This window comes from Silene latifolia, chromosome 6 (genome assembly GCF_048544455.1).
Source record: "Silene latifolia isolate original U9 population chromosome 6, ASM4854445v1, whole genome shotgun sequence".
In the NCBI taxonomy this organism is placed as follows: Eukaryota; Viridiplantae; Streptophyta; class Magnoliopsida; order Caryophyllales; family Caryophyllaceae; genus Silene; species Silene latifolia.
The window spans coordinates 78,954,443-78,976,921 of NC_133531.1; the positions used below are offsets into that span (position 1 = coordinate 78,954,443).

At 35.2% G+C, this 22,479-nt stretch overlaps 1 protein-coding gene across 1 annotated transcript; it reads right to left on the minus strand.

Annotated features, from left to right (window-relative positions):
* Positions 1 to 1,137: 1,137 nt before the first annotated feature.
* Positions 1,138 to 4,383, minus strand: LOC141586907 (putative oxidoreductase At4g09670). Its single transcript, XM_074408307.1, has 2 exons — positions 3,757 to 4,383; positions 1,138 to 1,903 (listed from the first exon to the last, which is right to left on the minus strand). Exons 1-2 carry the CDS (start codon positions 4,246 to 4,248, stop codon positions 1,289 to 1,291), a joined length of 1,107 nt encoding a protein of 368 aa, XP_074264408.1. The 5' UTR covers positions 4,249 to 4,383; the 3' UTR covers positions 1,138 to 1,288.
* Positions 4,384 to 22,479: the final 18,096 nt, after the last annotated feature.

The window sequence follows — 22,479 nt, forward strand, 5'->3', positions numbered from 1 at the left end:
ATTCTTTAATATCATAAATTACAATCGCTTTAAACTAAAAGTATTATAGGAAAATAAATATGTTATACAACTAACATTATTTAGTGAAGAAAAAATTCATTCAAAGCTTGATATTTTTTTCATTTTGATTACTTTGTAAAACAAAAATTTCAGTATTTAAAAAAGTGCCTTAAAAAGAGAATATTGAAAAAAAAAATGTGTGCCCCCCTTACACCAAAATCCTGCGTCCGCCCCTGCAAACAAGGCCTAAATCTCAACATGGATCTGAATTGAGATGAAACTATTATTAGTGTCCGCCCTCATCCGAACTACCTAAAATTACCATTTAACTTCTGATATCATATACTCCCTCCGTACCAATCCAAAGGTAACATGGTAAAAATGGAGGAAACCAAGAAAAGAGGGTAAAAGTGGGGGCAAAAGAGGAAAACAAACTTGTATTATTGGGTTGGTGTGTGGGGCAAGTTGGTATTTATGTAAATATAAGGAGGAAATAAGGGTATTATTGTCAATTTATAGTCCATTTATAGTATGTTACCTTTGGATTGGTACGGACACTTTAGGCAAGTGTTACCTTTGGATTGGTACGGAGGGAGTATAAAATATTATAATCGTCTTTCCAAAATTTTATTGTAGATATATGGGGCCGAATTGTTCTAGATCGGGCTGTTTTGGATCAATTCAATATATATTGAGCTCATTAGAGTTTGAGACGTTTTGAATCGGTTCAATACCATGATGTGTCATTGGAGTTTGATACACGTAGGGTCCATTTGGATATTCGGGTCATATTCGATTGCATGATTACGTATTGCATGCCGTGTACATGTAACGAAGTCTAACTGAATATGCTGAATGACGAAGTATGGAAGGCTTTAGTTAAGCTGAAAGATGAATACTAATAGTGGATTAGTGGCATAGGAGAAGATGTAAAAAAATGTTTGCATAATTGCATTGGGTATCGAACATATATCCTTTTAGTCAATATCAGCTTAAAATAAGCATGTGTTCGGCATCAACTTGATCTAAAGTGTAGAAAGGCAGGGGTGGTGGGTGGATAGTTGCAATAGTTGAACTTTGGCAAGGAAAGGCAGTGATCGAGCATGACTTAGGTAGTCTAAGGCTAAGCGGTCATAACAAACTTTTCAAGTGCTATACTTGCAACATTTACACCTGACAAACATAAATTCTCGTCGGGTGCCACAGAATTTTAACAGAGAAATGCACTCTGGAATTACAATGATCTGCTCTTATTAACAAAGCTCGCATAAAAGCCAATGAGAGATCATTAAATTTGAATAGGCTCGAAGCCTTGGGCAATGGAGGCTACCACGGCATCAATCACAAGTTGAGTCTTACGAGTAAGAGTCGGCCACTTCTTCTCAGGTGCCAAACCACGATTCTTAATACCCTCAACCAAAGTTGAGAACTCCCTCACCATGACAACTTCTTGGGGAAGCTCAGTATTAACAATGTGCTCACTCGGTTTTTGCTTCCATGCCAAAGTCATTTCACCGAACCCACCATTGGACAATGTTGAAAATGAGGCCGATTTTTCTTCATAAGGGATGATGAAGTCGGTGACACGTAACGTCCCCTTTGTGCCTACAGCCGATATATTCATGGTTAAGTGTGATAGAAAGGAGCAATTGAAGGTCGCCACTCTTCCATCTTCCCAATGCAACGAGGCCCCACACGATAATAATACGCCTGCTTTGTTTTTGATAGGATTTCTTAAAGCAGTCACAGATTTGGGCAGTTCATAGTTGGCGGCAAACAGGCTTGCTCTAATGCAGTACCAGCCACAATCACCTAGTGCACCAAGGGCATCAAGATCGGGACTGACACGAATGTCATTTTCCAGGAAGTCATTGTCCGCAGCAAAGCTGAAGCACGTTTGTACCTGAAAGATGTGTGATAATTGTAATGAGAACAGCGCCTCCAACTCTCCAAGAGTATTAGACATCTAGCCTTTCTCTCATGGAGATTATACAACAATGGAAGAAAATATCAACTCCGACAATAATGTCTGGCTTTGAACCATACAATAGAGACTGATGCTTATACGAGATGATTTTAAACGTCCATATAATTGAATGAGAACGTACATCTATGTGGGTTAGTCTAACGTGTGACTCTGTGAGACTGTCTAATTCAAGACTTACCAAGAATACCATATACGGAGTGTCTGCTAGAGTAAGATTTCGCTAACCGCATCAAACACTATTTTAAGCAGCACTATGTCACCACTCACCACTAAGATGCACCGGAACTTATGAGCAAATTGAATATAGTTAGACAACTAAGGCATGTAAGGAGAGTGAGCCTAAGGGATCAGACTTTAAGAAGTATCACACATATCACAAAGTTACAGGATGCTATTCACGCTCCCTGCGAGCTTCAACAGATAAACCACAAGTCCACAAGAGGTCACTAAGATCAGGACTCAGCACTATCAGCAGTATATACTCACATTAATACCAAGCATCAAAGAATTAAAAACTACGGAGTAGTTATGTAACAAGCATCACATAACTGACCAGCAGAGACATCTAACGAACTTCGTGACACATGATCAAACACGCTAGTGAAGCCAGAAAAGTGGAGAAGCAAAGAAAATATGTATAGAGTATTCCCGAACATTCCCATTGATTTACAAGTCTGAGAGATTATGCAAAAGTAACATATAATGAAAAGGCGATCAAGTCCTACATTCAAATACATCTCTATTAATCTCACAGGACCTTCTAAGTCCTGCAATAGTACAGCCTCCATAATCTATCAATTGTACTTAATCTCCCAAAGCCACTCCACACGCACACGATAAAGAGTTACAAGCGTTTAGCAAAAAAACCTTGACCTTCGACGGTGGTGCTCACGCAGCACACCAGGCCGAACAAAGGAGACCTTGGCATTCATAAATTCAGAAACAAGCGAGTATAAACAAGACATTTGAACCATGAATCGGCATCATTTGGGTTAACTACGATACCTGAAAGCCTTACCTCTACTTCGTATTGCCACTTATTTCACTTTAAACAAAAGTTTTGCGCACTATTAGCTCTTGTTCCATTTTAAACACAAACTCTGCACCCGTTTAACTCGATAATACCAGTCCAATTTATGTGAGAGGGTGCCACGGAAATGAAGTACCACCAACATACAAACATTTCACTTCAAACAACCCCCATACCTGAAATTATTTGACTGTTTGATGTTAAAGTATTTCACTTCACCTCTACCATCAACATAAAAACATTTCACGTCAAGTATTTCCTATTTGACTGCTTGATTTACAATTAGTCACTCTTGAAACGAATATATCCGTCTGAATTTGTGTCGATCAATTGGTGTCTCTTAGGACGAATGGTTAAAACAGGTCAAATAATATCTCACTTATATAAATATATAGGATAATTTTTCATCTGCTTTAAGTTTAAGATGATACCAACCAATTGAACAACAGCTAGTCTTGCTTGTGACCTCTCACAAAAGGGAGAGGGGACAAGGTGGGGCACCCCTATGTGCTTCCCACTCAGCTCTCAGTGGGCATTCTGTGAGAGGAAACGGTCCGTCTTCAATGAGATTTTGTGATTGAACAAAGCAATGTATACTCACATGTGGAAATACACTACTCATACTAAGCAAAAAGCCAAACAGAAAGATCAAATTAAAAAGTCAAACAGCAAAATCATGTTAAAAAGTCAAAGGATGAAATCAATGGAACAGTAAAATGAGTAACAGTAAGTAACTAACATAATGAAGTTGACCAAAGCGTTGCGAATCCTGCAAAAAGTCAGACATAACTCGAGTCCGAGGATGATGGGTCCACATAGTACCATCCATAAACTGGACCCCACCCTCCTCACACGCATCAATAATCTGATCCAACTCAGCCACATTAAGAGCAGTAGGCTTCTCAAGCAGGACATGTTTTCCTTTACGGGCCGCGGCGACGGCCCAGGTAAGGTGAAGGGAGGTAGGGAGGGGAATGTAGACGGCATCGACGTCAGGGTCGTCGAGAACGGCGTCGTATGAGGCATAGAGTTTAGTGGAGGGAGGGTAGTTGTTGGATTTGGCGAAGGCTTGGGCTTTGGATAAAGATCGGCTTCCGAGGGCGTGGAGGGTTGTGTTTGGGGATAGGAGGATTGCGCGGGAGAGTTTACGGGCTATGTCCGCGCATCCTATGATTCCGAACCGGATTGGGGCGGAGGAGGAGGAGGAGGGGGATGGGTTTGGGTTTGACATTTGGGGTGGGATGAGGGATCAACGACTCAGGGAGTGTCCGTGTCACTGTGTGGTGTGGTTTGGAGACTGGAGAATGAAGATGGATAGGAGTCGAACAGTTGAGAACTTCAAGACGTGTGTGGTAGTCTTGTTTTATACGGATAATTTCCGTTTTTTTAAAAAGACGCCATTTTGTAACCATGTGTATGGTCAAATTTAATCATAATGCTCCATCTAATTTTGCGACTTATAATAGCTTGTTTTCAAAAGTGGTCACATCGAGCCTGTCACCATCGGATGTCTTACCTGGTATACGTGGTTTGCAGGCTATCACGTACACCCGAAGGTTTACCCAGTGTACATCAAAGGTAGCGGCTCTGGATTCCCTCGTCACCAAAAAGAAAAAAAGTGGTCATATTAGGCTATAAGTTAATCTTAAAATCACGTTTTTTTGGAAAAGACCAAATTGGCTCGTCTAACGGGAGACCAAGTGTACATTTACATATAATAACACATAAATACTAATGTTAGACAAGTACAAAAAATGATGGTCAAATGAATTTTTTATTAACCACTTTTAATAATCAGTCAATCTCTTATAAAACCGTCCTATAACATAAGACTAATTCAAAAGGAGAGAAATCCAAAAATAACATTTAAATATAATTTATATTTTAATTTTATATTAACAATACGACATTTTACGATAAAAATTAACATATTTAAATATACAAGTTATAATACTCTCTCCTATTCACCATTTTCTTCCCTATTACCTTATTCAGTTATTCGCATTTCTTATTTATTTCCTTTGGACATTTATCTCGCTAGTATCCAACATTATCACATTTCTAACTCTCATGTCAACAGGATATACATTCATATGACACTAATGTCGGTATACCATTACTGAAGAGAATAGACATTACGGAGTAAAACTCCCGCCGGGTCTAAGAACCACCTCCATGTACACAAGATAATAATTATTTCCCATGGGCCAACGCCCCTTAGTTTATATATTGAGCCAACGCTCCTGGAGCCAACGCCCCTCAGTTTATATATATGGAACCAACGCTCCTGGAGCTACTGCCCCTGGGGCCCGCCCCTCATGTGTACACAGGTTATATAATAATGTCACCTCAAATCAATAATCGTATCCCGAATGCTACAATTGGCCAATTATGCAATATGACAACAGTAATCTTATCACAGTAATATACTTATAAGACGATAACCTATATAACATGTGAGTAGCATAACCATCACAAGATAAAATTAACAATAATACTAATATAACGGATTATTTCTAATCTCTTATTTCAAGGTAAATAAAGGTAAATAATTACTTATATCGACAAAGGGTCTCGAAATCATACCTTATTACCATCAATGAATTCGTGTAAAAGGTTATCGAGATCTATTACAAACTCAAATGGTTTCTCATACGTTATATTAGTTACCATCTTATGAAAATATGACTGTGATAAGGGTACTTCTGTTATATTGCATAAATCTGTAACGCCCCGAAAAACAAGCAGGTAGCTCAAAATAGCTCTTTTATTAATAAAAGACAACAGCGGAATTACAAGGGCGTCACCGCCGTATTTCCCCTTTAGAGAACACAAGGCTAAACAGTTAAAATAATTAAACTATGAAAGCTTAAAACTATTTACAACTTATACTTATTATCCTCTATAATGTCAATTCCTCACACTTGACCTTCCCCGATACATGTACCTGAAAAAGAGTGAAAGTAACGGAATCAGCCAACCACAGGCCGAGTATGACTCCAGTTCCCTCCACCAGTCTTAGGTCATATTATATATTCATAAAATTCTCTTTATTACCATATTACCCAATACATACAATACTTACCAGAATACAAATATTACCTGTCAGGGACCAACCCGATATCTCAAAAAAAAAAACATTATATGACTACCATACCAACAGGATATATATTCATATGACACTAATGTCGGTATACCATTACTGAAGAGATATAGACATTACCTTTTTTCTCATGGGCCAACGCCCCGGAGCTAACGCTTCCTTTTTAATATGGGCTAACGCCCTTGAGCTAATGCCCCCTTTTTGCTATGGGCCAACGCCCAGGAGCCAACGTCTACCAACGTTGCTCCCTTGTATGGAGCCAACGCTCCTACTGTGTACACAGTTTTTATTCCCCTGTAATGTCATCTCAAACCAATAATCGTATCCCGAATGCTACAATTGGCCAATTATGCAATATGACAACAGTAACCTTATCACGGTAATATACTTATAAGTCGATAACATATATAACATGTGAGCAGTATAACAATCACAAGATAAAATTAACATTAAAACTAATATAACAGATTATTTCTAATCTCTTATTTCAAGGCACATAAAGGTAAATAATCACTTATATCGACAAAGGGTCCTGAAATCATACCTTATTTAGGATATAAAAGGTCTTATTGCCTCTCTTATTATTAACTCATAATTATTTCCCATCCCCGTATGCTAGTAATGAGCTAATCCCACATTTGGTTATTTGCCTTTCTTCGTTTTCACTATTCTAAAAAAAAGTTGATTTCGTTTTCGGTGGAGCTTTGTAAATCATACCAACAATATAGAATTGATGACTTGATGAGTCACTAAGTATGCAACGTGGGCTTTGTGTAAATTTTCTTTTTATTTTTTTTTCTTTTTTTTTCTTTTCATAATTATCTAATAGAGTAGAAAAATCATAACAGTTCCGACTCATATACTCTTAGACAAATTACTAAAATGGAACCGTCTTCGTGTATACAGAAAAATACGAGCTTAATCTATAGAGTCTCTAATGGTCCTATTATTATATATATATATATATATATATATATATATATATATATATATATATATATATATCTTAAAAATTAATTCTATTCGGGGTATTACATTCTACCCTCCTTAAAATAAGTTTCGTCCCGAAACTTGAAAATAGAAACATAGAAAAATTGAAAGCTCATTAATAACAATAAATTTTCAAAATGCACCAAAGGCGAACTTTGAACTAATTAAAAAATTTCGAAATACGTAAAACAGTTTGAGTACCAACATTTCGAAAACATGGAAACAATACCGATTTGAAATGAGCGGAAAGACATGGAGTAGAAATCCGAAAGGTATAAAATCTCGAAACTTGACTAAACTATGTCTTACTCAAAACTTTAAAAAAAAATTTATTAGAATATAACAAAAGTCTTTCAATCATATTTATAATATGATTCAAAAGCATATGTCTTATATAATGGAAGACACGAATTTCCGTCGCGAACAAAAATTCGAGTAATCCAATTCAAAGACAACTCATTCATGCGTTAGTTAGCGCTGAACCGGTTATTAGATGCCTCTAATAACAAGTCATAACATTTCACCAACCGCATAGAGTTAAAGTAAAATTGAAAAGTTCACTTTCAAATTTTTAGTAAAAGTAAACTATTATTTTTTTATATAAAAAAAACAACCACACTTTTGAAAATAAAAGACTCACTTTCAAAATTCTTAGAAATGTTCGTAATACGTGAAACTATTTGAATATCAAAACTTCAAAATCTCGGAAATAGGACCAGTATCTAATGAGTAAAAAGGGTTAGCAATTGTGCTAAAGGTAAAATATCACGATTAAAATGATATAAGATACTATAGATAATATAATCGAATTTATTATAAAAACACATATTCTGTTTCATAAGACAATATTTTATCATAAGACCAAACCATTTAACTAAAAACCTCATCATGAATAACGACCAAATATCCTTTAAAAGCAAAAGAATACAAATCTCAACTACCTCAATATGAATCTCTAAATGGTACCAACTTATTCCCAATTAAATATCAAACTTTGTTAAAAGAACACTCATCTTAAAGTCTACTTCTCCTAAGATCAAATTTCAAACTCGCTTTGACATCATAATGGCTATCAGTTTAAGACATAATTTGGTCAACAATTCACATCTCAACTCGACCTACCCCAAAGGTTTAATAATCCAGGCTTAACAAGAATCCGCGAAATTTAAGAAAAGATAACCCTATATAATGCATCCTTAAATTCCTCATTCCTCACACTCAACCATACAAACAACTTCAATCTTATTTACTGTAAAGTTGGTTTGACCATTTGCATTCAAAGTCAATCAACGTCTTTTAAATAAAGCCTTTTGTACATCCTATTCATTGATAGTCCACAACTATCTTGGGACAGGTATCTAAGAACAACGAAACAGGCGTACCTTTTCGTACCAAATTCGGCTAACACCATTGCCTAATTTCGTTCTAACCTTTGGTTAGCGGTCTAAACAATAATATCTCAAATCCTCAAGCGCCTTAACCACAAGTTACAAATGAAATAAAAGAAATTAGACGGTACATGTACTATTTCCCACTCATAACCTTGAAACTCAATTATTAACCAAGTTTCATCTCATACTCTGCCTCGCTCATTACTCCGTCTCATAATATAATACTCCGAAGTAACCAGATATCGTATTCTCATCGTCGACCCTAAGACCAGGACAAGGAGTGAGTGAACTGGCGGATAAACCGCAAAATAATATTTCCATCTGAATGTCAATTTCCATCTCAATTTCCATATCAATATTGTCAAATGTTCATTAAAGAACTGCTCAACACTTAGAGTATAAGGCTCTAAGCTACTCACCCACCTACCAAGGTCAAAGGAAAAGACAACTCGATAACAATACCAGAACAATCAAATACACTAATGAACCCCACTTAACAATTTTCCACCTTCCGTAAAATAAATCCAAGCATGTCATAGAATGTCTTAACAATCCCAACACTAACTACCATATTATTCTAATTGCACCATTAGAGTTGTTAATCCCAATACTCCACTTTCCTGCTTATTCCATGTACGTAATTACTCATGCGGTGGACATTATACAATTCTTGCGCAACATGCCACTCTATTACAAAGTGCGTCAAAATTGGACCAAACCGCATAAACTTTTCCCTACATCTTAACAACCTTAATAATACACCCTTTATCCCGTCTCACAAATAATATAGTAGTAGTATAGAAAACAAAATAAAATAATTATCCATAAAATTAATAATCTGAATTATTGCAAATAATCACCTTATTATAATCAAACTCGATGAATACAAACAAATAGCACCTGAATAACAATTTGCAATCATTCACACAACCCCGAACAATAGTAATAATAATAGGATCGGTATAATCGTGTTACCTCACATGTTAACCTCATATTACTAAAAGTCTTTATCCCAGGGTTAGAGTGTTTGTCAAAATCCCCTTCCCGTCTCTAAAAGGTAGAATCTTTACTTATCTATGTAGCCATTAAAGTTTTAGCTTATAATGCTACTATATAGAACATAAGTTAATATTCAGGTATATTTACAATAGCGTGCCACATACTCATACAGACGTATCTTACAACCAGTGATTATAAACATTTATACTAACCCAAACTACTTATACATACCACCCCTCCAACTCTAACAAGTTTACATACGATTACATATACACTAAACAACCAATGGGTACTTACAATAAAAATTTTGGTTGTTTAAACCGCTAGTCTTGGTTGGTTGGGTCAAAAGTCGAGTTATCTTCGTCTACTCATCCTCCTCATCTGAATAGTTCATCATCCAATGACTACACCCTGGTTCAGATGGGTCCACATCCTCCTTGGGTCTCTTCTGAATGGATAATTTTCCACACGATGGTGCTATCACAATACACTCTTTGCTCGTGGCAATCTCTTTTCCTTTCCCAACCGGTGAGTCCATCATGATAACCTCATTCACCTGTTTCTCCCACTCGCTACCCTCATAAGTCTCATTTCCCTATTTCTTCTCCCACTCTACAATCTTGGGTTTCCATATATCAATATATGACTCATCTAAAGGTAAGTTTTAGACCAACATGTATCTTAAGGATGACCGAAGTTTAAAATGAGATAATTGATTCATTTACAATAAGCATATATAATTGCCATATGGTTTAATATGTGTGCTATATTTTTGGTGTGCGTAAACAATTTGGAGGTACAAATTCCGTAACGTGTAGCCATGTATATTAGAGTAAGATAAGATGGGTAGTCAAGTTTCGGGACATTTTACCTTCAAGATTTCTACTTTTTACCTTCCGCTCATTAAAATTCGGGATTGTTTCTATGATTTCAAAGTTTTTATACTCAAACTAATTTTATGTATTAATGTTATTTGTTTCCTAAATTTTGTCTTGACAGTTTGCGATGGCTAAATTTCCTAATATCCACCCTTCCGAGTTAACTATGGATACTACTCGACCGCTAGAAGAGCATCTGCTACGTTTGGAAAATTACATGAACTATTATGCAGAGGTTCACGACTCAACCTTTCATGATATGTACGTACGAGGGAGAGCTTTAATCCTTACCTTACCACATACTGGATCTTGGGGTAGATTAAGGGAGAATCATATGCATGAATTCCAGGAATTTCACCTAAGATTTGGGAATGGTTATCCAGAGACCCAAGATATTTACTTGGTATCTATGGCACTAAGGGAACTCGCCCAGACAATCGAAGAGGAGCGTGGGATGCCCGTAGGAATCCCCGTACCCTTTGGAGAGGCCCCAATCCCAGAGGGGTACGATTCCCCTACAGAGGAGTCATATATTGATATATGGAAACCCAAGATTGTAGAGTGGGAGAAGAAATAGGGAAATGAAACCTATGAGGGTAGCGAGTGGGAGAAGCAGATGAATGAGGTTATCGTGATGGACTCACCGGTTGGGAAAGGAAAAGAGATTGCCACGAGCAATGAGAGTATTGTGATAGCACCATCGTGTGGAAAATTACCCATTCAGAAGAGACCCAAGGAGGATGTGGACCCATCTGAACCAGGGTGTAGTCACTGGATGATGAACTATTCAGATGAGGAGGATGAGTAGACATAGATTACTCGACTTTTGACCCAACCAACCGAGACTAACGGTTTAAACGACCAAATTTTGTTGTTGTAAGTACCCATTGGTTGTTTAGTGTATATGTAATCATATGTAAACTTGTTAGAGTTGGAGGGGTGGTATGTATAAGTAGTTTGGGTTAGTGTAACTGGTTATAGTAACTGGTTGTAAGATAAGTCTGTATGAGTGTGTGGCACGCTATTGTAAATAAACCTAAATATTAACGCATGTTCTATATAGTAGCATTATAAGCTATAAGCAAGGATTTTACCGATCCTATTATTATTATTATTGTTCGGGGTTATATGTTATATTTGTAAATTGATTTGTAGTGGTTTATATGCTGTGATTTCGTTGAGTATAATTTATGTTGTGTTATGTATAATAGTAGTAGTATATTTTCTTTATTAATTTAATTTTGGTGAGATGGGTTATATTAAGGAGCGTATAACCGAATCCTTGTTTAGTAGCTTAAAACAAATCTGGGTTGTGAGTGTGTTGAATAACTGGCATAGTGATTAGAAAGTGACGCATGGAATTTTAACTTTGGACAATTGGGTTATGATGATACAAGTGTATATACCGAGAATTATGTGGTCTCGAGCAACACTATTTTTGAATTATTATTGTATTTATAGCTATAAATGTTGAATACAAAACTTGCGGTTTTTGCATAGACTTTGAACGGATGCTTTGCTTACATTAAGGATTGAAGATTGGATTTCTTTGTATTGTATTTAAGTTGTTTTATCCTTTGACCTCGACTGGTGGGTGAGTAGCATAGAGTTATTCTCTAAGTGTTGAACAGTTCCTTTAATGGAATATTTGACAATATCCATATTGAAATTGAGATGGAAATTGATTAATAATATTGAGTTATGAGTTATGGGGCCTTTGAGTCAAGTTATATTTACGGTCCGGAATGACCGTGGTTAATGAGTTTTTATTTGAGTTGGAATCGATTTTAAGATGGAAATATTATTTCGCGGTTTTGTCCGCCAGTTCACTCACCCTTGTCCTCGTCTTAGGGTTGATGATGAGAATGCGATACTTGGTTACTTTGGAGTATAATATTATGAGACAGAGTAATGATTAAGAAGGAGTAGTGAGATGAAACTTGGTTAATTTTTGGGGTTGGATGGTTTAACAAGAAAATCATTGGTTTGTATGAAATAGATCATCAAGTACACATATATATATAGCCTGAGTTGGTAAACTCATTATTTATTGAACCTTTGGGATAGGTCGAGTTGAGAATGTGAATTGTTGACCAAATTCTATCTTAAACTGATAGCCATCATGATGTCAAAGCGAGTTTGAAATTTGATCTTAGGAGAAGTAGACTTTAAGATGAGTGTTCTTTTAACTAAGTTTGATATTTAATTGGGAATAAGTTAGTACCATTAGAGATTAATATTAAGGTAGTTGAAATTTGTATTCTTCTACTTTTAAAGGATATTTGGTCGTTATTTATGATGAGGTTTTTAGTTAAATGGTTTGGTTTTATGATAAAAGATTGTCTTATGAAACAGAATATGTGTTTTTATAATAAATTCGATTATATTATCTATAGTATCTTAGATCATTTTAATCGTGATATTTTACCTTTAGCACAATTACTAACCCTTCTACTCATTAGATACTAGTCCTATTTCCGAGATTTTGAAGTTTTGATATTCAAATAAGTTTACGTATTCTGAACATTTCTAACTAGTTAAAGTTAGTCTTTTATTTTCAAGAAATTTTACTTTTACTAAGAATTTGAAAGTGAACTTTTCAATTGTACTTTAATTTTATGCGGTTGGTGAGATGTTATGACTTGTTATTAGAGGCATCTAATAACTGGTTTAACGCTAACTAACGCATGAATGCGTTGTATTTGAATTGGATTACTCGAATTTTTGTTCGCGACGGGAATTCGTGCCTTCCATTATATAAGACATATGCTTTTTAATCAGTTTATAAATATGATTGAAATATTTTTGTTATATTCTAATAAATTTTTAAAAGTTTTGAGTAAGACGTAGTTTAGTCAAGTTTCGAAATTTTATACCTTTCGGATTTCTACTCTATGTCTTTCCGCTCATTTCAAATCGGTGTTGTTTCCATGTTTTCGAAATGTTGATACTCAAACTGTTTTACGTATTTCGAAAATTTTTAATTAGTTCAAAGTTCGCCTTTGATGCATTTTTCTATTTTCAAGTTTCGGGACGAAACTTATTTTAAGGAGGGTAGAATGTAATACCCCGAATAAAATTAATTTTTAAGATATAATAATAATAATAATAATAATAATAATAATAGGACCATAAGAAACTTTATAGACTAAAATCGTATATTTTTCTGTATACACGAAGACGGCTCCATTTTAGTATATTTGTCTAAAAGTATATGAGTCGGAACCGTTACGATTTTTCTACCTTATTAGATAGTTATGAAAAAAGAAAAAAGAAATAAAAGTAGAAATGTTTACACGTGAGAGTGTCACTCACCAAATAATTGTGGGTGGGTGTCACTTCACTATGGTTCCCACCGTTTGCATGTATGTTTATATATAAAAAAAATTAATTAAAGTAATCACAATCCTATGCAAAAACGAGAGAAAAAGGGAGGAGGCAGGGCTTGTGCGCTTTCATCGGGATAGTTATAAAGTATCTTGTATCCATATTCCTCCTTATTCTCCATCATATATACTTAATATGGTATGATTTCGGGACCCTTTGTCGATATAAGTAATTATTTACCTTTATTTACCTTGAAATAAGAGATTAGAAATAATCCGTTATATTAGTTTTATTGCTAATTTTATCTTATGATTGTTATACTGCTCATACGTTATATTAGTTAATGTCTTATGAAAATATGACTGTGATAAAGGTACTTTTGTTATATTGCATAATTGGCCTATAATAACACAATTGGTAAAATTGACCCATAGAATGGAATATCGATGTCGTCGAAGGTAGCTCTGGTTGGCTAAGAGAGTGATAAGTGGGCGTTTGTCTAATGTTTTGGGAAAGTTGTTAAATTCCGGAAGGTTAGTATTTAAGTTGGTGATGGGTAGGATAAAATATTTGATATAACTTTAAGCATTAAAATAGGAAGGGAAAACAATGGGTTAATAAATAGTGATAAGTTTATTGTTTCAAAAGATAGCCGATGACCTCCCACACCTTTAAATAAAAGGAAGAGTGTGTGTAAAAAAACATTTCACATAATTAGACTAATGAGTTAATAATAATGGACCTTCTAAATTCTAAGAAAATGAGTAAATGGAATGCTAATAAAACGCTTGTATCATATTAATGTTTTGAGATTCGTATGACATGTAAATTGTCTCTATGGTTATTATAACTATCATGCTGGTACTTTGAGTATAATGCAGAATTGGCCAATTGTAGCATTCGGGATACGATTATTGGATTGGGATGACATTATTATATAACTTGTGTACACATGAGGGGCGTTGGCCCCAGGGGCAGTAGCTCCAGGAGCGATGGTTCCATATATATAAACTGAGGGGTGTTGGCCCTACGAGCGTTGGCTCAATATATAAACTGAGGGGCGTTGGCCCATGGGAAATAATTATTAGCTTGTGTACATGGAGGCGGGTCTTTGACCCAGTGGGAGTTTTACTCCGTAATGTCTATTTTTTTCAGTAATGATATATACCGGTAGTAGTGTCATATGAATATATATCCTGTTGGTATGGTAGTCATATAATGTTTTTGGGATACCGGGTTGGTTCCTGGCACGGAATGCTGTATTTTGGTAAGTTATTTTATTGGATGATATATGGTAATAAAGAGAATTTTATGAATATATGATATGACCTAAGACCGGTAGAGGAAACTGGAGTCATACTCAGCCTGTGATTGGCTGATTCCGTTACTTTCACTCTTTTTCAGGTACAAGTATCTGGGAAAGTCAAGTGTGAGGATTTGACATTATAGAGGATAATAAGTATAAGTTGGAAATAGTTTTAAGCTTTAATAGTTTATTTATTTTAATTGTTTAGCCTTGTATTCTCCGAAAGGGGAAGACGGTCGTGACGCCCTTGTATTTCCACTGCTGTCTATTATTAATAAAAGAGCTATTTTGAGCTATCTGCTTGCTTTTCGGGGCATTACAATGTAATACCCCGAATAAAATAAATTTTAAGATATATATAATAATAGGACCATTAGAGACTCTATAGACTAAGCTTGTATTTTTCTGTATACACGAAGACGACTCCATTTTAGTAATTTGTCTAAGAGTATATGAGTCGGAACTGTTACGATTTTTCTACTCTATTAGATAATTATGAAAAGAAAAAAAAAAGAAAAATTAAATAAAAAGAAAATTTACACGTTGCATACTTAGTGACTCATCAAGTCATCAATTCTATATTGTTGGTATGATTTGCAAAGCTCCACCGAAAACGAAATCAACTTTTTTTTTAGAATAGTGAAAACGAGGAAAGGCAAATAACCAAATGTGGGATTAGCTCATTACTAGCATACGAGGATGAGAAATAATTATGGGTTAATAATAAGAGAGGCAATAAGACCTTTTATATCCTAAATAAGGTATGATTTCAGGACCCTTTGTCGATATAAGTAATTATGTACTTTTATTTACCTTGAAATAAGAGATTAGAAATAAGCTGTTATATTAGTTTTAATTTTAATTTTATCTTGTGATTGTTATACTGTTCACATGTTATATAGGTTATCGTCTTATAAGTATATTACCGTGATAAGGTTACTGTTGTCATATTGCATAATTAGCCAATTGTAGCATTCGGGATACGATTATTGGTTTGAGATGACATTACAGAGGAATAAGAACTGTGTACACAGTAGGAGCGTTGGCTCCATACAAGGGAGCAACGTTGGTAGACGTTGGCTCCAGGGCGTTGGCCCATAGTAAAAAGGGAGCATTAGCTCCAGGGCGTTGGCCTATATTAAAAAGGGAGCATTGGCTCCAGGGCGTTGACCCATATTAAAAAGGGAGCGTTAGCTCCAAGGCGTTGGCCCATGAGAAAAAAAGGTAATGTCTATATCTCTCCAGTAATGGTATACCGATATTAGTGTCATATGAATATATATCCTTTTGGTATGGTAGTCATATAATGTTTTTTTTTGAGATATCGGGTTGGTCCCTGACAGGTAATATTTGTATTCTGGTAAGTATTGTATGTATTGGGTAATATGGTAATAAAGAGAATTTTATGAATATATAATATGACCTAAGACCGATGGAAGGAACTGGAGTCATACTCGGCTTGTGGTTGGCTGATTCCGTTACTTTCACTCTTTTTCAGGTACAGGTATCGGGGAAGGTCAAGTGTGAGGAATTGACATTATAGAGGATAATAAGTATAAGTTGTAAATAGTTTTAAGCTTTAATAGTTTAATTATTTTAATTGTTTAGCCTTGTATTCTCTGAAGGGGGAATACGGCGGTGACGCCCTTGTAATTCCGGTGTTGTCTTTTATTAATAAAAGAGCTATTTTGAGCTACTTGCTTGTTTTTCGGGGCGTTACAGATTGGTATCAGAGCCTAAGAAAAGTCTAGATTGCTTAAAACAAATTAAAACTTGATGAGAATTGGGTAGAGATTTTGCGGTGGGAAGTAAATATTTCTATGTAAAGGTTTACTAATATTTATTTTTTTTAAACTAATTTTATGGATTAATATTATTTGTTTCATAAAATTTGTCTTGACAGTTTGCGATGGCTAAATTTCCTAATATCCACCCTTCTGAGTTAACTATGGATACTACTCGACCGCTAGAAGAGCATCTGCTACGTTTGGAAAATTACATGAACTATTATGCAGAGGTTCACGACTCGACCTTTCATGATATGTAAGTGCGAGGGAGAGTTTTAATCCTTACCTTACCACATACTGGAGCTTGGGGTAGATTAAGGGAGAATCATATGCATGAATTTCAGGAATTTCACCTAAGATTTGGGAATGGTTATCCAGAGACCCAAGATATTTACTTGGTGTCTATGGCACTAAGGGAACTCGCCCAGACAATCGAAGAGGAGCGTGGGATGCCCGTAGAAATCCCCGTACCCTTTGGAGATACCCCAATCCCAGAGGGGTACGATTCTCCTATAGATGAGTCATATATTGATATATGGAAACCCAAGATTGTAGAGTGGGAGAATAAATGGGGAAATGAGACTTATGAGGGTAGCGAGTGGGAGAAACAGGTGAATGAGGTTATCGTGATGGACTCACCGGTTGGGAAAGGAAAAGAGATTGCCACGAGCAAAGAGTGTATTGTGATAGCACCATCGTGTGGAAAATTACCCATTCAGAAGAGACCCAAGGAGGATGTGGACCCATCTGAACCAGGGCGTGTAGTCATTGGATGATGAACTATTCAGATGAGGAGGATGAGTAGACGAAGATAACTCGACTTTTGACCCAACCAACCGATACTAGCGGTTTAAACAACCAAAATTTTTGTTGTAAGTACCCATTGGTTGTTTAGTGTATATGTAATCGTATGTAAACTTGTTAGAGTTGGAGGGGTGGTATGTATAAGTAGTTTGGGTTAGTATAACTGTTTATAATCACTGGTTGTAAGATAAGTCTGTATGAGTATGTGGCACGCTATTGTAAATATACCTGAATATTAACTTATGTTCTATATAGTAGCATTATAATCTAAAACTTTAATGGCTACATAGATAAGTAAGGATTCTATCTTTTAGAGACGGGAAGGAGATTTTGACATACACTCTAACCCTGGGATGAAGACGTTTAGTAATATGAGGTTAACATGTGAGGTAACAGGATTCTATCGATCCTATTATTATTACTATTGTTCGGGGTTGTGTGAATGATTGCAAATTGTTATTCAGGTGCTATTTGTTTGTATTCATCGAGTTTGATTATAATAAAGTGATTATTTGCAATAATTCAGATTATTAATTTTATGGATAATTATTTTATTTTGTTTTCTATACTACTACTATATTATTTGTGAGACGGGATAAAGGGTGTATTATTAAGGCTGTTAAGATGTAGGGAAAAGTTTATGCGGTTTGGTCCAATTTTGACGCACTTTGTAATAGAGTGGCCTGTTGCGCAAGGATTGTATAATGTCCACCGCATGAGTAATTACGTACATGGAATAAGCAGGAAAGTGGAGTCTTGGGATTAGCAACTCTAATGGTGCAATTAGAATAATATGGTAGTTAGTGTTGGGATTGTTAAGACATTCTATGACATGCTTGGATTTATTTTACGGAAGGTGGAAAATTGTTAAGTGGGGTTCATTAGTGTATTTGATTATTCTGGTATTGTTATCGAGTTGTCTTTTCCTTTGACCATGGTAGGTGAGTGAGTAGCTTAGAGCCTTATACTCTAAGTGTTGAGCAGTTCTTTAATGAACATTTGACAATATTGATATGGAAATTGAAATGGAAATTGACATTCAGATGGAAAGATTGTTTTGCGGTTTATCCGCCAGTTCACTCACTCCTTGTCCTGGTCTTAGGGTCGACGATGAGAATACGATATCTGGTTACTTCGGAGTATTATATTATGAGACGGAGTAATGAGCGAGGCAGAGTATGAGATGAAACTTGGTTAATAATTGAGTTTCAAGGTTATGAGTGGGAAATAGTACATGTACCGTCTAATTTCTTTTATTTCATTTGTAACTTGTGGATAAGGCGCTTGAGGATTTGAGATATTATTGTTTAGACCGCTAACCAAAGGTTAGAACGAAATTAGGCAATGATGTTAGCCGAATTGGGTACGAAAAGGTACACCTGTTTCGTTGTTCTTAGATACCTGTCCCAAGATAGTTGTTGACTATCAATGAATAGGATGTACAAAAGGCTTTATTTAAAAAACTTTGATTGACTTTGAATGCAAATGGTCAAACCAACTTTACAGTAAATAAGATTGAAGTTGTTTGTATGGTTGAGTGTGAGGAATGAGGAATTTAAGGATGCATTATACAGGGTTATCTTTTCTTAAATTTCGCGGATTCTTGTTAAGCCTGGATTATTAAACCTTTGGGGTAGGTCGAGTTGAGATGTGAATTGTTGACCAAATTATGTCTTAAACTGATAGCCATTATGATGTCAAAGCGAGTTTGAAATTTGATCTTAGGAGAAGTAGACTTTAAGATGAGTGTTCTTTTAACTAAGTTTGATATTTAATTGGGAATAAGTTGGTACCATTTAGAGATTCATATTGAGGTAGTTGAGATTTGTATTCTTTTACTTTTAAAGGATATTTGGTCGTTATTCATGATGAGGTTTTTAGTTAAATGGTTTGGTCTTATGATAAAATATTGTCTTATGAAACAGAATATGTGTTTTTATAATAAATTCGATTATATTATCTATATTATCTTATATCATTTTAATCGTGATATTTTACCTTTAGCACAATTTCTAACCCTTTTTACTCATTAGATACTGGTCCTATTTCCGAGATTTTGAAGTTTTGATATTCAAATAGTTTCACGTATTACGAACATTTCTAAGAATTTTGAAAGTGAGTCTTTTATTTTCAAAATTGTGGTTGTTTTCTTATATAAAAAAATAATAGTTTACTTTTACTAAAAATTTGAAAGAGAACTTTTCAATTTTACTTTAACTCTATGCGGTAGGTGAAATGTTATGACTTGTTATTAGAGGCATCTAATAACCGGTTCAGCGCTAACTAACGCATGAATGAGTTGTCTTTGAATTGGATTACTCGAATTTTTGTTCGCGACGGAAATTCGTGCCTTCCATTATATAAGACATACGCTTTTGAATCATATTATAAATATGATTGAAAGACTTTTGTTATATTCTAATAAATTTTTGTTTAAAGTTTTGAGTAAGACATAGTTTAGTCAAGTTTCGAGATTTTATACCTTTCGGATTTCTACTCCATGTTTTTCCGCTCATTTCAAATCGGTATTGTTTCCATGTTTTCGAAATGTTGGTACTCAAACTGTTTTACGTATTTCGAAAATTTTTAATTAGTTCAAAGTTCGCCTTTGGTGCATTTTGAAAATTTATTGTTATTAATGAGCTTTCAATTTTTCTATGTTTCTATTTTCAAGTTTCGGGACGAAACTTATTTTAAGGAGGGTAGAATGTAATACCCGAATAAAATTAATTTTTAAGATATATATATATATATATATAATAATAATAATAATAATAATAATAATAATAATAATAGGACCATTAGAGACTCTATAGACTAAGCTCATATTTTTCTGTATACACAAAGACGGCTCCATTTTAGTAATTTGTCTAAGAGTATATGAGTCGGAACTGTTATGATTTTTCTACTCTATAGATAATTATGCAAAGAAAAAAAAAATAAAAAAAAAATAAAAAGAAAATTTACACAAAGCCCACGTTGCATACTTAGTGACTCATCAAGTCATCAATTCTATATTGTTGGTATGATTTACAAAGCTCCACCGAAAACGAAATCAACTTTTTTTTAGAATAGTGAAAACGAAGAAAGGCAAATAACCAAATGTGGGATTAGCTCATTACTAGCATACGAGGATGGGAAATAATTATGAGTTAATAATAAGAGAGGCAATAAGACCTTTTATATCCTAAATAAGGTATGATTTCAGGACCCTTTGTCGATATAAGTCATTATTTACCTTTATTTACCTTGAAATAAGAGATTAGAAATAATCTGTTATATTAGTTTTAATGTTAATTTTATCTTGTGATTGTTATACTGCTCACATGTTATATAGGTTATCGTCTTAAGTATATTACCGTGATAAGGTTACTGTTGTCATATTGCATAATTGGCCAATTGTAGCATTCGGGATACGATTATTGGTTTGAGATGACATTACAAAGGAATAAAAACTGTGTACACAGTAGGAGCGTTGGCTCCATACAAGGGAGGAACGTTGGTAGACGTTGGCTCCAGGGCGTTGGCCCATAGTAAAAAGGGAGCATTAGCTCCAGGGCGTTGGCCCATATTAAAAAGGGAGTGTTAGCTCCAGGGCGTTGGCCCATGAGAAAAAAGGTAATGTCTATATCTCTTCAGTAACGGTATACCGATATTAGTGTCATATGAATATATATCTTGTTGGTATGGTAGTCATTTAATGTTTTTTTTGTGGAGATATCGGGTTGGTCCCTGACATGTAATATTTGTATTCTGGTAAGTATTGTATGTATTGGGTAATATGGTAATAAAGAGAATTTTATGAATATATAATATGACCTAATACCGGTGGAGGGAACTGGAGTCATACTCGGCCTGTGGTTGGCTGATTCCGTTACTTTCACTCTTTTTCGAGTACAAGTATCGGGGAAGGTCAAGTGTGAGGAATTGACATTATAGAGGATAATAAGTATAAGTTGTAAATAGTTTTAAGCATTAATAGTTTAATTATTTTAATTGTTTAGCCTTGTATTCTCTGAAGGAGGAATACGGCAGTGACGCCCTTGTAATTCTGCTGTTGTCTTTTATTAATAAAAGAGCTATTTTGAGCTACCTGCTTGTTTTCGGGGCGTTACAGATATTTCTAATCTCTTTGTATTGTATTTAAGTTGTCTGATGCCAATCTGTAACGCCCTGAAAAGCAAGCAGATAGCTCAAAATAGCTTTTTTTACTAATAATAGACAACAGTGGAAATACAAGGGCGTCACCGCCGTATTCCCCCTTCGGAGAATACAAGGCTAAACAATTAAAATAAATAAACTATTAAAGCTTAAAAATATTTACAACTTATACTTATTATCCTCTATAATGTCAAATCCTCACACTTGACCTTCCCCGATACTTGTACCTGAAAAAGAGTGAAAGTAACGGAATCAGCCAACCATAGGCTGAGTATGACTCCAGTTTCCTCTACCGGTCTTAGGTCATATCATATAGTCATAAAATTCTCCATATTACCATATATCATCCAATAAAATAACTTACCAAAATAAAGCATTCAATGGCAGGAACCACCCGGTATCCCAAAAACATTATATGACTACCATACCAACAGGATATATATTCATATGACACTACTACCGGTATACCATTACTGAAAATAATAGACATTACGGAGTAAAACTCCCACAGGGTCTAAGACCCACCTCCATGTACACAAGCTAATAATTATTTCCCATGGGCCAACGCCCCTCAGTTTATATATTGAGCGAACGCTCGTAGGGCCAACGCCCCTGGAACCAACGCTCCTCAGTTTATATATATGGAACCAACGCTCCTGGAGCTACTGCCCTTGGGGCCAACGCCCCTCATGTGTACACAGGTTATATAATAATGT

What these genes read in the sequence shown, in the direction of transcription:
- LOC141586907 (XM_074408307.1), bottom strand. Translation starts at nt 4,248, where the DNA reads ATGTCAAACCCAAACCCATCCCCCTCCTCCTCCTCCTCCGCCCCAATC. An exon ending in GCTTTGGTCAACTTCATTAT is followed by an intron (nt 1,904 to 3,756) that starts GTTAGTTACTTA and finishes CACATCTTTCAG; the next exon opens with GTACAAACGTGCTTCAGCTT.